General features: G+C 47.7%; 1 protein-coding gene across 2 annotated transcripts in view; it reads left to right on the forward strand.

Annotated features, from left to right (window-relative positions):
• Positions 1-14,703, forward strand: part of spata13 (spermatogenesis associated 13) — a 40,831-nt gene that overhangs the window by 10,789 nt on the left and 15,339 nt on the right. The window contains exons 2-4 of one of the 2 annotated variants that reach the window (XM_065006993.1): positions 7,171-8,814; positions 11,435-11,494; positions 13,405-13,848. In XM_065006993.1, coding sequence (XP_064863065.1) covers positions 7,171-8,814; positions 11,435-11,494; positions 13,405-13,848 — 2,148 coding nt within the window. The remainder of the gene's footprint in view (positions 1-7,170; positions 8,815-11,434; positions 11,495-13,404; positions 13,849-14,703) is intronic. The other variant, XM_065006994.1, reaches the window with a different exon arrangement.

A 14,703-nucleotide genomic window follows, 5' to 3' on the forward strand; every position in this document is an offset into this window, starting at 1 on the left:
CACAAAAGACAAATTTCCTTTATATAAATATCCCCATAACATGAACATTAAATGAAAGAAACCGGTATTCAAGGCACCATCAGTAGACTATATTTTCTATTTTAGCAAAAGTGGGCTAAATTTACTTCAAAGAAAAACAATAATAGCAATTTTCTATCATCCACTCAACTGAAATATTTTTAAAATATAATTGGATTGAAATACAAAAAAATAAAGTGCAAAAATCTATTAATCAAAAACAACACTTTGTTTAAGGAGAAGTAACATGCAGTGAAAACAAATATTAAATTTTAACTTTTAAACTTGAACTGAGTAAAAACTCTAAATATGTGATTGCACAGTAATGTTCACTTGTTTGAGGTTGAGGGTGATACTTGGTGGTGTCCCATCTTTTCCACAAGTTCATCAATGTTCGGGGTAAGGCTCTGCGCTGAAGAAATCCTCAGAATTGAGTGGAGGTGTTCAGCAGTAAGTCTTTGTGTGATGTTTTGTTCAGGTTCATCAAAGAAAACAGTTGTTCACCAGGTATGTGCTGCCAAACATAGACAACGTTTGAGCAGCCTGGATGCGCAGCTGGGGCATTGTGCCGGGAGGAAACGGGTTAACTCCGCAGCACCCACTGCCGCATATTTTGCCCTCAGTGCATCATTGCATTGAGGTCAATCAACTCCATTTGGAGGTTTGGTGGTGAGCTTTCCACGTCAACAGCAAATGGGTTACCGAGCAGTTCCAACCTGCTTTTTGTGCTTCAAAGTCAGCAAATGGGGCCGAAAGTCAGCGGCAAGCATACCTATTTTATCAGCCAACTGTGTGCTCGGGAACGCACTGGTAGAGAGCTTCTCTTTCATGGTCTGGCAGCTGGGAAAGTGGCTCAAATTTTCTTTCCGCATTTTGCTCCCACAGAGTCAGTTTGGTTTTAAATGCCTTCACTGTACTGTACATATCAGAGATGACACGATCCCGACCCTGCAGCTGCAAGTTTATTGCATTCAGATGACTCGTAATGTCACACAGAAAAGCCATTTCACACAGAAACATTTCGTCTCGGAGTTGTGTTGTGTCTTTCCCTTTGCTGTCCAAGAACAGACAAATCTCCTCACGGCTCGAAACATCTTTGAAGCACCTTTCCCTGGCTTAGCCATCGCATCTGTGTGATAAGGCAAATCATTCCGTTTCTAACTGTCAGAAATGCCTTGAACTGGCGGTGATTCAAACCTTTGGCTCTGATAATTAGCGTGATGACTAATTACATGCTCCAAAGGCTTTACCGCACAACGCTTCCTGGTGTATGATACAATGATAAGCTGTCAGCTCACCTGTCGCGTTTTCCTCTTGCATCTTTTTCCCGATCTTCGCCACCAGTCCGCTCCTGTGTCCACACATCGCAGGTGCTCCGCCGGTTGTCAAACCCTGAGTTTTTCCCAAGGCAGCTCCATCTCATTTACACATCTGACACCTCTTTACAAATCATGCCCCGTAGTTGTGCCATGCATAGGACGCAAAGCCAAAAACTCCTCTGTCACGTTAGGTTGGAGTCCACTCCGCGGATGAAAATTGACAACTGGGCAATGTCAGAAATGTCGGTGCTCTCATCCACAGCCAAGGAATATGCAATAAAATCTTTTATTTTCACAAGCTGCTCTTTTAGATTGATGGACAACTGGTCTACTCTCTCGGCAATGGTGTTTCTGCTCAGACTCACATTTAAAAAGAGTTGCCTTTTTCTGGGCCGTCACAAACTTTAATCATGCAGTTTTTGATGAAATCCCCTCCGTAAATGGCCGGGCTGATTTAGCGATCCCTTCTGCCAAAATAAAACTGGCCTTGGAAAAGCAGCCTGGCCTTGTGATTTGGCTTTTTGAACAGAGCCTGTCGAGATTTGAGGCCTCGTTTTAATTCCTCTGCCTTTTGTAGCCTTTGTTCCATGTCCATATTCTTGTTTTTGTCCGCGTGTTCGTTTCATAATGTCGTCTCAGATTATACTCTTTCAGTACCGCCACACTTTCTCCACACAGAAGACACACAGGTTTTCCAGCTACCTTCGTGAACATATTGACTCCCACCTTGTTTGAAACCCCGGTTCTCAGTATCCACCTTCCGTTTTGCCATTTTTGATGGGTATCTGAAAGTTAATTTTACTGTGATGCTGACGACTGATGTGCCAATAAATATTGAAATGAAGCAGCCTAGGCTGCACCTTTGCATTGTGGGAAATGTAGTAGCGCGTAAAAGATCTGCGGGCTGCCGGCTTGCTGAGGGCCGGTTCTAATAATAAATCAAGATCATCCCAGGGGCCGTAAAAATGGGCCGGATGTGGAGGGCCTTGACTCTGACATATGTGGCCTAGAGGAATGCTATGTAATGGTGATAGTGGGAGTTAGTTTATAGCAGGGGTTTTCTGTTTACAGTAGTGGTGAGAGAGTGATGGAGAGACATGGGTGAAATGTCAGCAGAGGTAACATTGAGAATCATTTTGGTAAAAGAGTATGCTAACATCATGTAGTCTACCTCCCACTCTCAGGTGTTAGAGCAGGGTGAGCAACTTTGATGGGGATGGGGCCCACAAAACGATCTGAACTGATGAGGTGTCTTGTGGGTCTGTTTACCCACATCCATACCCACACATGCAGTCAGGCCCTAGCCTTTTGGGGGCCCTAAGCAACATTTTGTTGGGACAGCAGAGAGAGAGAAGATTCTACACATTTGGCCATGGGGTGTAGAGATTTTACAATTTTATAACTCATTCCATGTAATTCTACTCATTTTGCTGTAGGGTGGAGAGATGTTTCCAGTTTTAAATATGATATCTGAGTGAGAGTGACTAACAAAATCAATGGGGTCCCCCCAATCGTTCATTCAACCATGATTACTGACATTTTAGATAATTAGCTAGACTAATTTACCAAACTAAACCTTTTTTGCTGAGATAGGTCAGTGACTGACACTAGAGAGAAACTTCTGATGCACAACCTAATTTTGAAATTGCACCTTGTGTGTTCTACTATTCTAACTCTACAGTAAGTTGAGACCCCAACTGAGTTATTTTATTTTCTATAATGATAATTGGTCCGCGGGCCTACAAAAGGAGGTCCGCGGGCCACCAGTTGCCCATCCCTGTGCTACAGAGAGTGGAAAAGCTCAGTGCAAGTCTGTGCCAGACAAAGGCAGTCAAATCAATCACATTGGGTCCTGAAATGCCCAGTTTAAACGTCCTGAAATTTAGCCGTTAAGTCTGTATTTGGTTAAAGGTTCAGAGCCACTGAGCTACTGTGAGATCAATTGAGTCACTGTGAAATGGAGAGGAGGGTGTGGCGAAATGGAGAGGAGGGTGTGGCGAAATGGAGAGGAGGGTGTGGCGAAATGGAGAGGAGGGTGTGGCGAAATGGAGAGGAGGGTGTGGCGAAATGGAGAGGAGGGTGTGGCGAAATGGAGAGGGGGTGTGGCGAAATGGAGAGGGGGTGTGGCGAAATGGAGAGGGGGTGTGGCGAAATGGAGTGGAGGGGGTGTGGCGAAATGGAGAGGAGAGTGTGGTGGGTGTGGCGAAATGGAGAGGGGGTGTGGTGAAATGGAGTGTGTGTGTGTGGCGAAATGGAGAGGAGAGTGTGGCGAAATGGAGTGTCTGGAGTGTGGCGAAATGGAGTGTCTGGAGTGTGGCGAAATGGAGTGTCTGGAGTGTGGCGAAATGGAGAGGGGGGTGTGGCGAAATGGAGAGGAGGGTGTGGCGAAATGGAGTGTGTGTGTGTAGAGAAGTGGAGAAGTGGGGAGAAATGGAGAGGAGGGTGTGGCGAAATGGAGAGGAGGGTGTGGCGAAATGGAGAGGAGGGTGTGGCGAAATGGAGTGTGTGTGTGTGTAGAGAAGTGGAGAAGTGGGGAGAAATGGAGAGGGTGTGGCGAAATGGAGTGTCTGGAGTGTGGCGAAATGGAGAGGGGGTGTGGCGAAATGGAGAGGGGGTGTGGCGAAATGGGAGAGGAGGGGGAGAAATGGAGAGGAGGGTGTGGACGAAAAATGGAGTGTCTGTGTGGACGAAATGGAGTGTGTAGAGAAATGGAGTGTGTGTGTGTAGAGAAATGGAGTGTGTGTGTGTGTGTAGAGAAAAGGAGTGTGTGTGTGTGTGTGTGTAGAGAAGGAGTGTGTGTGGTGGAGAGTGTGAGAAGTGGGAGAAATGGAGGTAGAGAGTGTGTGTGGACAAGTGTGTGTGGACAAGTGTGTGTGGACAAGTGGCGCGTGTGTGTGGAGAAGTGGCGCGTGTGTGTGGAGAAGTGGCGCGTGTGTGTAGAGAAGTGGCGCGTGTGTGTGGAGAAATGGAGTGTGGAGTGTAGAGAAATGGAGTGTGGAGTGTAGAGAAATGGACTGTGGAGAAGTGGACTGTGGAGAAGTGGACTGTGGGGACATGGAGTGTGGGGACGTGGAGACATGGAGTGTGGAGACATGGAGTGTGGAGACATGGAGTGTGGGGACATGGAGTGTGGGGACATGGAGTGTGGGGAAATGGAGTATGGAGAGTGTGTGGAGTCTAGAGAAGTGGAGTGTAGAGAAGTGGAGTGTAGAGAAGTGGAGTGTAGAGAAGTGGAGTGTGTGGAGTGTGGAGAAATGGAGTGTAGAGAAATGGAGTGTAGAGAAATGGAGTGTGGAGTGTAGGGAAATGAAGTGTGGAGAAATGGAGTGTGGAGTGTAGAGAAATGGAGTGTGGAGAAATGGAGTGTGGAGAAATGGAGTGTGGAGAAATGGAGTGTGGAGTGTAGAGAAGTGGAGTGTGGAGAAGTGGAGTGTGGAGAAGTGGAGTGTGGAGAAGTGGAGTGTGGAGAAGTGGAGTGTGGAGAAGTGGAGTGTGGAGAAGTGGAGTGTGGAGAAGTGGAGAAGTGGAGTGTGGAGAAGTGGAGTGTGGAGTGTAGAGAAATGGAGTGTGGAGTGTAGAGAAGTGGAGTGTGGAGAAGTGGAGTGTGGAGAAGTGGAGTGTGGAGTGTAGAGAAGTGGAGTGTAGAGAAGTGGAGTGTAGAGAAGTGGAGTGTAGAGAAGTGGAGTGTAGAGAAGTGGAGTGTGGAGAAGTGGAGTGTGGAGAAGTGGAGTGTGGAGAAGTGGAGTGTGGAGTGTAGAGAAGTGGAGTGTGGAGTGAAGAGAAATGGAGTGTGGAGTGTAGAGAAATGGAGTGTGGAGTGTAGAGAAATGGAGTGTAGAGAAGTGGAGTGTGGAGTGTGAAGTGGAGTGTGGAGAAGTGGAGTGTGGAGAAATGGAAGTGTGTGGAGTGTAGAGAAGTGGAGTGTAGAGAAGTGTAGAGAAGTGGAGTGTGGAGTGTAGAGAAATGGAGTGTGAAGTGTGGAGAAGTGGAGTGTGGAGAAGTGGAGTGTGGAGAAGTGGAGAAGTGGAGAAATGGAGAGTGTGTGGAGTGTAGAGAAGTGGGAGTGTAGAGAAGTGGGAGTGTAGAGAAGTGGAGTGTGGAGAAGTGGAGTGTGGAGAAGTGGAGAGTGTGTGTGGAGTGTAGAGAAGTGGAGTGTGGAGAAGTGGAGTGTGGCGTGTAGAGAAATATGTGGAGAGAAATGGAGTGTGGAGAGTATGGAGAGTGTGGAGAAATGGGGAGAGAGGGGCGTGTGGAGAGGGGGAGAGGAGGGGCGTGGGGAGAGGGAGAGGAATGAGTGTGGAGAGGGATTGAGTGTGGAGGGGGAGTGTGGAGGGGATTGAGTGTGGAGGGGATTGAGTGTGGAGGGGGAGTGTGTGTGGAGGGGGTGTGTGTGGAGGGGGGTGTGTGTGGAGAGGGAGGGAGTGAAGTGGAGTGTGAGTTGAGAGGGAGTGTGTGGAGAGGGAGGGAGTGAAGTGGAGTGTGAGTTGAGAGGGAGTGTGTGTGGAGAGGGAGGGAGTGAAGGGAGTGGAGTTGAGAGGGAGAGGAGTGAAGTGGAGCGGGAGAGGAGTGAAGTGGAGCGGGAGAGGAGTGAAGTGGAGCGAGTGAAGTGGGGCGTGGAGAGGGAGGAGTGGAGAGAGAAGGGGAGGAGGGAGGGAGAGGAGTCAAGTGGAGAGAGAGTGAGACACGAGTAGGGGGGAGAGAGATGTGGACGGGGAGGGAGGTAGGTAGAGTGAGGCAAACCGATGTAGAGAGCGTTAAACTGCACAGATCTCAGGATGGAAGCACAGGCAGGGGTCACACCAGCTTTCCCACTCTCCATCGGCCAAATCTGGAGAAAATGGGCAATTTGTGGCATTAATCACAATGGATTAGTGATTCTCATTGCTTAGTCATGCTCACAAAGCCTTTCATCGAAGACTGGCCTGCATTAACCTCTGCGCTCGCGCACACACACTCATCCCTGCACTGGGGCCTACTGCTCCTTGCCCATAGAAAATATACATTGCCAAGAAGATTCACATGGCATCCCACAGTGAGAGACACGCGATATCTTTCTCTCATCCTCTCTCACTCAAAGCTGAGAAACACATGCTGTAGAGACAAAGCAGAGGAATCTCATGCCCTCTCTTTTTCTTGCACTCACATACACACTAAGGTTTAGGTTACTGTAAGAGATTCAATTCACTCTTCACAGCAACATGCCGTTCGCACACTCATAAATGCATAGTATTATTGGCTAAACATTATACTGACCGTGGCACTCGTTCTTCATTTGTCGGAACAGATAATTAGTCCTTCTTTACATCTGTTACTTGAATAATGTGTATTTTCTCTGTTTCTCTGAATGACATTCATAATTTGCAGTGTGTTTTTGTGTGCCTCTGGTGTAAAATACTTAATGAAAGGTCTTTAGAGTTGACGGTGTACACCTGCTGTCTTGTTCCACATTGTGTGTAAGGAGACTGCAGGTAGGCTAGCGGTTAAGAGCATTGGGCCAGTAGCCAAAAGGTCGTTGGTTTGAATCCCCAAGCTGACTAGGCTTGGGGGGGAATTCTGTCTGTGTCCTTGAGCAAGGCACTCTTAACCATAATTGCCCATGTAAGTGGCTCTGAATAAGACCTGTTTTAGATCTGCTAAATGACATTAATATAAAAGGCCTAGTGTTAATGCTAGTTAAAGGCTACTGGTAATAGGGGGCTAACCTGCTCTTATTTTCACTGTGTTTAGCATTGTAATAAGGGATAATAAAACATTGAAATCGAAGTGTCTTCAAGGACACTGTACATAGTAAGAGTGATAAAACAATGATATAACATGTCTATTGTTTCTTTAGGCATGGCAGAGCGATGGAACCCCGTCCACCAGCGAGGACTCTCTCTCCTACCGCCGTGGCTCCACATCCGACCCTGACCTTCGACCTCCAGCCCGACCCCTCAGCGACCTTTACCCCTTGAAAGCTCATGTTTCGGTGGCAGTGTCCCCGTCTCTGCTGTCTGGGTGTGATGCTCAGGTACAGCCCATGACCTGTGACTTTAACAGTGAAGAGAGTAGACTGAATGGGTCCAACACAGCCACCTGGTCCAGCCCTGTGATAGGCCACCCCTCCAGGATCATGAGGCTCTTCTCTACCCAGAAGAAGTGCACTGTTCCTGGGGACAGTCGGGGCTCTACCAGGCCCCTCTCCTTCCAGGGCCCTCCATCCAGTGCCGGGGTCCCACAGGTTTGGCCAGGCCTGTCAGGGCTGACCGTCATGGGCTCCTTTAAGAAGCTACGCTCCTCAGTGCTCCAGGGTATCCAGAACCGAGGGACAGCCAATCAGGATGACGAGTACACCTCAGCAGCCATCCAGAGTGGAGATAATGTAATGGTCACAACCAATCAGAGCCCAAGACTTAGATGTGGAAAGGGCTATAGAGTCTCCAATGGGGTGTCTATTGGCCAACAGATGGCTGGGTTGAGCCCTTATGGTTCTGACAATGAAGATGAGGAGGAAGTAGTAGATGAGGAAGATGGACTACAGAGAAACACATGGTTCTCCAGGAGTATCCGGAGAGCGTACGGGGCGGGGCGCATCTCACTGCTGGATGCTGGGGAGGGGAAACGAGGGGAGGGTCCAGGACTGGGGGTTTCAACCAACCAGAGGCCAGGTTCAGGCTCCGGTTCAGTGTCAGAGGTGAACCTCCATTTGGAGGGGAGTGTGAATGAAAACGTGAATGCGCTAAGCAGACTGAGCAAGAGTGCAGACAACCTACACCTCTTCAAGGGCCCTTTCAGACACAAAGTCCCCTGTCCCTCTCCTCAGACAGACTCCCTGGGTGCCAATGGGGACCCCAGCATCCAAAGAACAGCCAGTGCCTCATCCGGTGATCTTAGGGACCGCAGCCGGAGCCCTGTTCGCTTTAGGAGTCCAGTGGGGGCCAAGGGCCACATGTTGAAGCTAGTGGGCAGTATAACTGACCTGACTGTGAGACGCAGACCTAACCCGCCTCCTGTCACCTCCCCGGGCTCCCCCGTGACCCCCTTGTCACCCCTCAGCCGTCTTCATGATGACTACTCACGCCGCACGCCCTGCCTGCCCGCCAGCGACCGCCAACGCCGGCCCTCGCCCGCCAGAACGAGAGCTGCAGCGGAGAGGAAGAGGAATAGCACTTCAGTACGACTGGAACACACGCCTACCATCCACCCCCAGCCCCAGTCTGAGTACCACCCAGCCCTGTTCCCCATAGAGCCCCAGGAGGGACCAGACCATGTCTTCGCTTTTCCCAGCATTAACCAGCCTTTCACTACAACCTCATTTTCCCTGAGTGCTCGTGCTCAGAGGAGCAGCCTGTGTGAGGGGGACATGCCTCAGGAGAGACAGGGAGATGGGTGGAGAGCACGGTGTGATTCCGCTCCACACCCCCAGCGGGAGCCCTGTGGGAGTCACAGCAAACACCAGCCAGACGTCAACGCAGAGGGAAAGACTGAACCAAAGCAGGTAAGAGAATACTTTGATAGTCCAAAATGCTACACTGGCTCTGTCCTGTAGTGCTTTGGAATGGCTTGCCTACTGATCTGAAAGGTGTTATCAGGTGAAAGTGATGTGCTGGTAGTGACCCCATCCTCTACATATTGTTGTTGATCAGCGGGCTCAAAGGGAACAGTGATTTGATCATAGAAAGCTGGTGGGTTTATATTAAGAAGTAAAGTGGAAGTCAGACTGTCGTTGTCGTCAACATTGTTACATGTGCTGCATTGACCGTGCAGACTGAAAGCAAATGGCTTGTGGTCAAGCAACAAAAATGTGAAGCTTGAGTGACAGAGGGCGGGACTAGGTCTGTGAGGAACACTGCATGGAGAGAGAAGAGAGGTATTACGGTGTAAACAATCAACATGGACGTGCCACACGGCATATCATATTTAACAAACTAAACATTCAAATACCGTTAGAGAAGGTAAAGTATAAACCCAAACCGGTCTCGGCATCAATACCGGTATATAGTCAAATCCGGTATCCCGCCTAGCCCTACTGATAGCGGGAACTCGGTTCCCAAGTTTCTAAACCGTACCAAACCATCTTTGGTATAGTGTCACCATAATATTTGAATTGAGGAAGTGTGATCATAGTCATTAGGATATGTTGGCAACCCGCAATACGTCCTGAATGTCCCCCAGCCTTCAGATGGGAGCTAAACAGTATGTTCTGAATGTCCCCCAGCCTTCAGGTGGGAGCTAAACAGTATGTTCTGAATGCCCCCCAGCCTTCAGGTGGGAGCTAAACAGTATGTTCTGAATGCCCCCCAGCCTTCAGATGGGAGCTAAACAGTATGTTCTGAATGCCCCCCAGCCTTCAGATGGGAGCTAAACAGTATGTTCTGAATGCCCCCCAGCCTTCAGGTGGGAGCTAAACAGTATGTTCTGAATGCCCCCCAGCCTTCAGATGGGAGCTAAACAGTATGTTCTGAATGCCCCCCAGCCTTCAGATGGGAGCTGAACAGTATGTTCTGAATGCCCCCCAGCCTTCAGATGGGAGCTGAACAGTATGTTCTGAATGCCCCCCCAGCCTTCAGGTGGGAGCTGAACAGTATGTTCTGAATGCCCCCCCAGCCTTCAGGTGGGAGCTAAACAGCTGTTCTGAATGCTCCCCAGCCTTATGGGTTCAGTATGTTCCCCCAGCCTTCAGGTGGGAGCTGAACAGTATGTTCTGAATGCCCCCCCAGCCTTCAGGTGGGAGCTGAACAGTGCACTTGAGATGTATTTTAAAGCTACTGGATGAAAAAGTTGTCATTTCCCAACATTTAGGTCAGTTGTATGCTGCTGCTTTGTGATCTATTAACAGCAAGGGTTCCATTAAATAGGCATCATATTTTTGACTGATGCATTTGGCAATATTCAATTCATACACAAAACATATAAACAAAAGTATTCACTGTGAAAGTGAATACATGCAGGCCATTCATATATAGCTTATGCACAGCACTTTGTTGAAGTTATTGTTTTCTTGCTGAAACTGCAAGCAACACCTGTCAAACTCAGACAATTCTCTCAAAACACACCGACTAGTATTATCAGTATGTTCTGGTTGAAATTGTTACTCTCCTGCCATGTAACGATTACTGACATGGCAGATTCAGATGGGGCTAAAATGACAGGTGGTGTTTTGTGCTTGTGTACATAATTACATTACCCGACCACCCCCAGTAAAACTCATCCTGTCTGAATAAGGCTTAAGCGTAGTACTGTTGACCAGTCACTGATGAAGGGGAGTAGACTTCGGCCCCCGAGCTTCGACTTGCCTCAATGTGTGTGCACGAACAGCCAGGAAAAAGAACCTGCCGAACACCAAAACTATACCAAATGTTCATGTTTACGTGTTCTGTTTTGACTAGGAAGCATGCAACAGTCTTAACATCACTCAAACCTAGCTACCCTAATTGGTCAAGTCAATTGTCAATCAAGCTCTACAGCCCAGCTGATTGGCTCCAGCCCCGTGTCGTATCTGTCACTCTACTCTCTGTGTCTCTGCGTTGGCAGTGTATTTGTCCCCACTTTGATTGTGTGACTGTAGAGGCCAGCTGTGGAGCCCAGCCACTCTGAAGGAGTCGAACAGGCACAGTTAATTATTAGGATTTGTTTATGATTGGTGGTGGTGGGATTGCGTAAGCAAGCAGTGTTCCCGTTCCAGTGTGCTGTGGCTGGTTGGCTGTGTGGTTATCAGTAAATGCACTGCTGTCCCCTCCCTTACCCCCCCAGCCAGCCCCTCTCTGCCCTCAACAGCAGGCAGGCCACAGGGACAAAGGCCACTAGTCACACTGAGCCTGGGAGAGTTTACTGAGGGAGTTGTAGGAAAACGCTACAGACACAACCAGGAATAATACACTAGGGTTGTTAGAGGACTAGAGGTCGATCAGAAGACTGGTTTATTTGATCGAGGACCATGATGGCAGATTTTAGCCGATAAGATGAGGGGAAGGAGCACATTTACTTTGGTTGAAGAGCGAGAAGCAGGGGAAAGTACAGTAGAGGACTAAAGGAGAGGGAGACCCAGGCCTCGGGACAGAGGCCTGCCAGTGGGTTGTCATTTGACCATGATGCTGATCCACTGTGTACATTTCCAGTGCGTATGGACCAGACCAGACCAAGATCAGGAGGACCAGCAGGTAAGAGGACATCTCTGGGTAAATACAATTGAATTCAATCACTATTTGACACCATCCCTTTTGATTTAAACAAAGTTACATAAATTGCATGGACTCACTCTGTGCAATAAGTGTTTTTGAATTACTCCCTCGTCTCTCTACCCCAAACATACAATTATCTGTAAGGTCCCTTAGTTGAGCAGTGAATTTCAAACAGATTCAACCACAAAGACCATGGAGGTTTTCCAATGCCTCGCAAAGATCATCACCTATTTGTAGATAGGTTAAAAAAAACACATTTAAAAGCAGACATTGAATATCCCTTTGAGTATGGAGAAGTTCTCAATTATACTTTGGATGGTGTATCAATACACCGAGTCACTATGAAGATGGTCTTTCTTCCTAACTTATTTGCCGGAGAGGCCAATGGTGACTTTAAACCTTAATGGCTGTTGTAGGAGAAAACTGAGGATGTATCAACAACATTGTAGTTACTCCACAACACTAACCTAATTGACAGTGAAAAGAAGGAATCCTAACAGAATAAAACTATTCCACAACATGCATCCTGTTTGCAAGAAGGCACTAAAGTAATACTGCAAAAAATTGGCAAAGTAATTCACTTTTTGTCCTGAATACATACAAAGTTAGGTTTGGGGCAAATCCAATACAACACATTACTGAGTATCGTTCCATTTTTTCAAGCATGGTGGTGGCTGCATCATGTTATGGGTATGCTTGTAATCTTTAAGAACTGGGTGTTTTTCAGTATGAAACGGAATTGAGCTAAGCACAGGCAAAATCCTAGAGGAAAATCTGGTTCAGTCTGCTTTCCACCAGCCACTGGAAGATGAATTCACCTTTCAGCAGGACAATAACCTAAAACAGAAGGCCAAATCTACTTTGGAGTTGCTTACCAAGAAGATTGTGAATGTTCCTGAGTTACAGTTTTGACTTAAACCTGCTTGAAAAATCTATGGTTAGACTTAAATGGTTGTCTGGGGCCTCCTGGGTGGCGCAGTGGTCTAAGGCACTGCATCGCAGTGCTAGCTGTGCCACCAGAGAGACTGGTTAGAGTCCATGCTCTGTCGCAGCCGGCCGCGACCGGGAGGTCCATGGGGCGACGCACAATTGGCCAACGTCGTCTTGGTTAGGGAGGGTTTGTCCGGTAGGGATATCCTTGTCTCATCGCGCACTAACGACTCCTGTGGCGGGCCGCTAGGTGTACGGTGTTCCCTCCGACACATTGGTGCGGCTGGCTTCTTAGGTGGATGCACGCTGTGTTAAGAAGCAGTGCGGCTTGGTTGGGTTGTGTTTCGGAAGACGCATGGCTCTCGACCTTCGTCTCTCCCAAGTTCGTACTGGAGTTGTATAAATATAAAAATGTATTTAATCCATTTTGAATTCAGGCTGTAATACAGGCTGTAGAATAAGTCAAGGGGTATGTATAATTTCTGAAGGCACTGTATGTATGAAAGGTTTCGTTCAAATTTAAAAGGGGGTACTGTCAAAGTGATTGAGTTCAAATGAGTTTATCCTTCTCTCTTTGGGGGGGAAAAAACAATACTAATGTCAAACTAGCCTAAAACAAACAGAACACTTTACAGTAGTAAGCTTTCTTGTCAGTTAGATTAAACATTGCTCTATTTTTCAAATGACCAGTAACCTAAACAGGAATAAATGTGTACTCTGCTATCGCTCCTACTTGTGTGTACACATATAATTTGATAAGACCTTTTTATTTCTTGAGGTAATGTGATATGGGGAAAAGAATGTGCAAATGTATATTACAGAGTCCAAAGATATTAGTAATAACTTTCCACATTAATGACACGTCAACTAAATGGCATGCTCTGTTTTTGATTCAGACCTTCCTTCCTGCAGATGTTTGTTAGAAGGAAACATTGTGGGGCATCTCATTGACCTTTCATCTTTGCTCTCACCTTCAGGGTACGTTAGACGAACAGGGCAGAGAGGCACTATTAGGGGGTGAAGAGACGCCGCCTCCTTCAGCCACCAGTACCCCTTCTCTCACACCAACATGGCCCCCAGAGTCTCCCACTTCACCCATGTCACAGACGAAAATAGGTTCCACAGAAACGTCCACGTCCTTCATCCCCAGGCAAAGGGCGGGCCGATCGAGGCCTCGACCAATCTCTGACTACGCTCAGCTGGTAGCCAGGAAGTACGCCATCCCCGAGGAGGAGACGGAGCTACATCCTAAGGAGAGGACTACAAATGGAACTCCCTGTCAAGACAGCAAAAGCAATGGAGGCTCGCAGGACAGTGACAGCACAGAGAACTACAATATGAATGGAGATCTCCCGTGCCGGAGGAGACAGCCAATGTCTGTTATTGGAGGAGCTGAGGAGAGAGAGGACCGTCTGCCTTCTGTAAGAACCTCACCTCTAAACAATGGCTAGATATATACTGAACAGAAATATAAACGCAACATGTAAAGTGTTGGTCCCATGTTTCATGAGCTGAAATTAAAGATCCTAGAAATTTTCCATATGAACCAAAAGCTTGTTTCTCCCATTTTGTGCAGATTTTTTTACATCCCTGTTAGTGAGCAGTTCTCCTTTGCCAAGATAACCCATCCACCTGACAGGTGTGGCATATCAAGAATCTGATTAAACAGCACGATCATTACACAGGTGCACCTTGTGCTGGGGGCAATAAAAGGCCCCTCTAACAGCAGTTTTGTCACAACACCATGCCACAGATGTCTTAAGTTGTTGTCAGAATTTAATGTTAATTTCTCTACCATAAGCCAGCTCCAACGTCATTTTAGAGAATTTGGCAGTGCGACCAACTGGCCTCACAACCGCAGACCACATGTAACCACGCCAGCCCAGGACATCCACATCTTCACCTGCGGGATTGTCTGAGACCAGCCACCTGGACAGCTGATGAAACTGTGGGTTTGTTTAACTGAAGAATTTCTGCAGAAACTGTCAGAAACGTCTCAGGGAAGCTCATCTGGCTGCTTGTCGTCTTCACCAGGGTCTTGACTTGACTGCAGTTCGGCGTCATAACTGACTTTAGTGGGAAAATGCTCACCTTCGATTGCCACTGGATAAGTGTTCTCTTCACGGGCAAATGGCTGGCAGCATGCGTATATGGTGTTGTGTGGGTGAGCGGTTTGCTGATGTCAACGTTGTGAACAGAGTCCCCCATGGTGGCGGTAAGGTTATGGTATGGGCAGGCAAAAGTTACAGACAACAAACACATTTAGCATTTTACCG

This window comes from Oncorhynchus nerka, linkage group LG22, assembly GCF_034236695.1.
Source record: "Oncorhynchus nerka isolate Pitt River linkage group LG22, Oner_Uvic_2.0, whole genome shotgun sequence".
Classification (NCBI taxonomy): Eukaryota; Metazoa; Chordata; class Actinopteri; order Salmoniformes; family Salmonidae; genus Oncorhynchus; species Oncorhynchus nerka.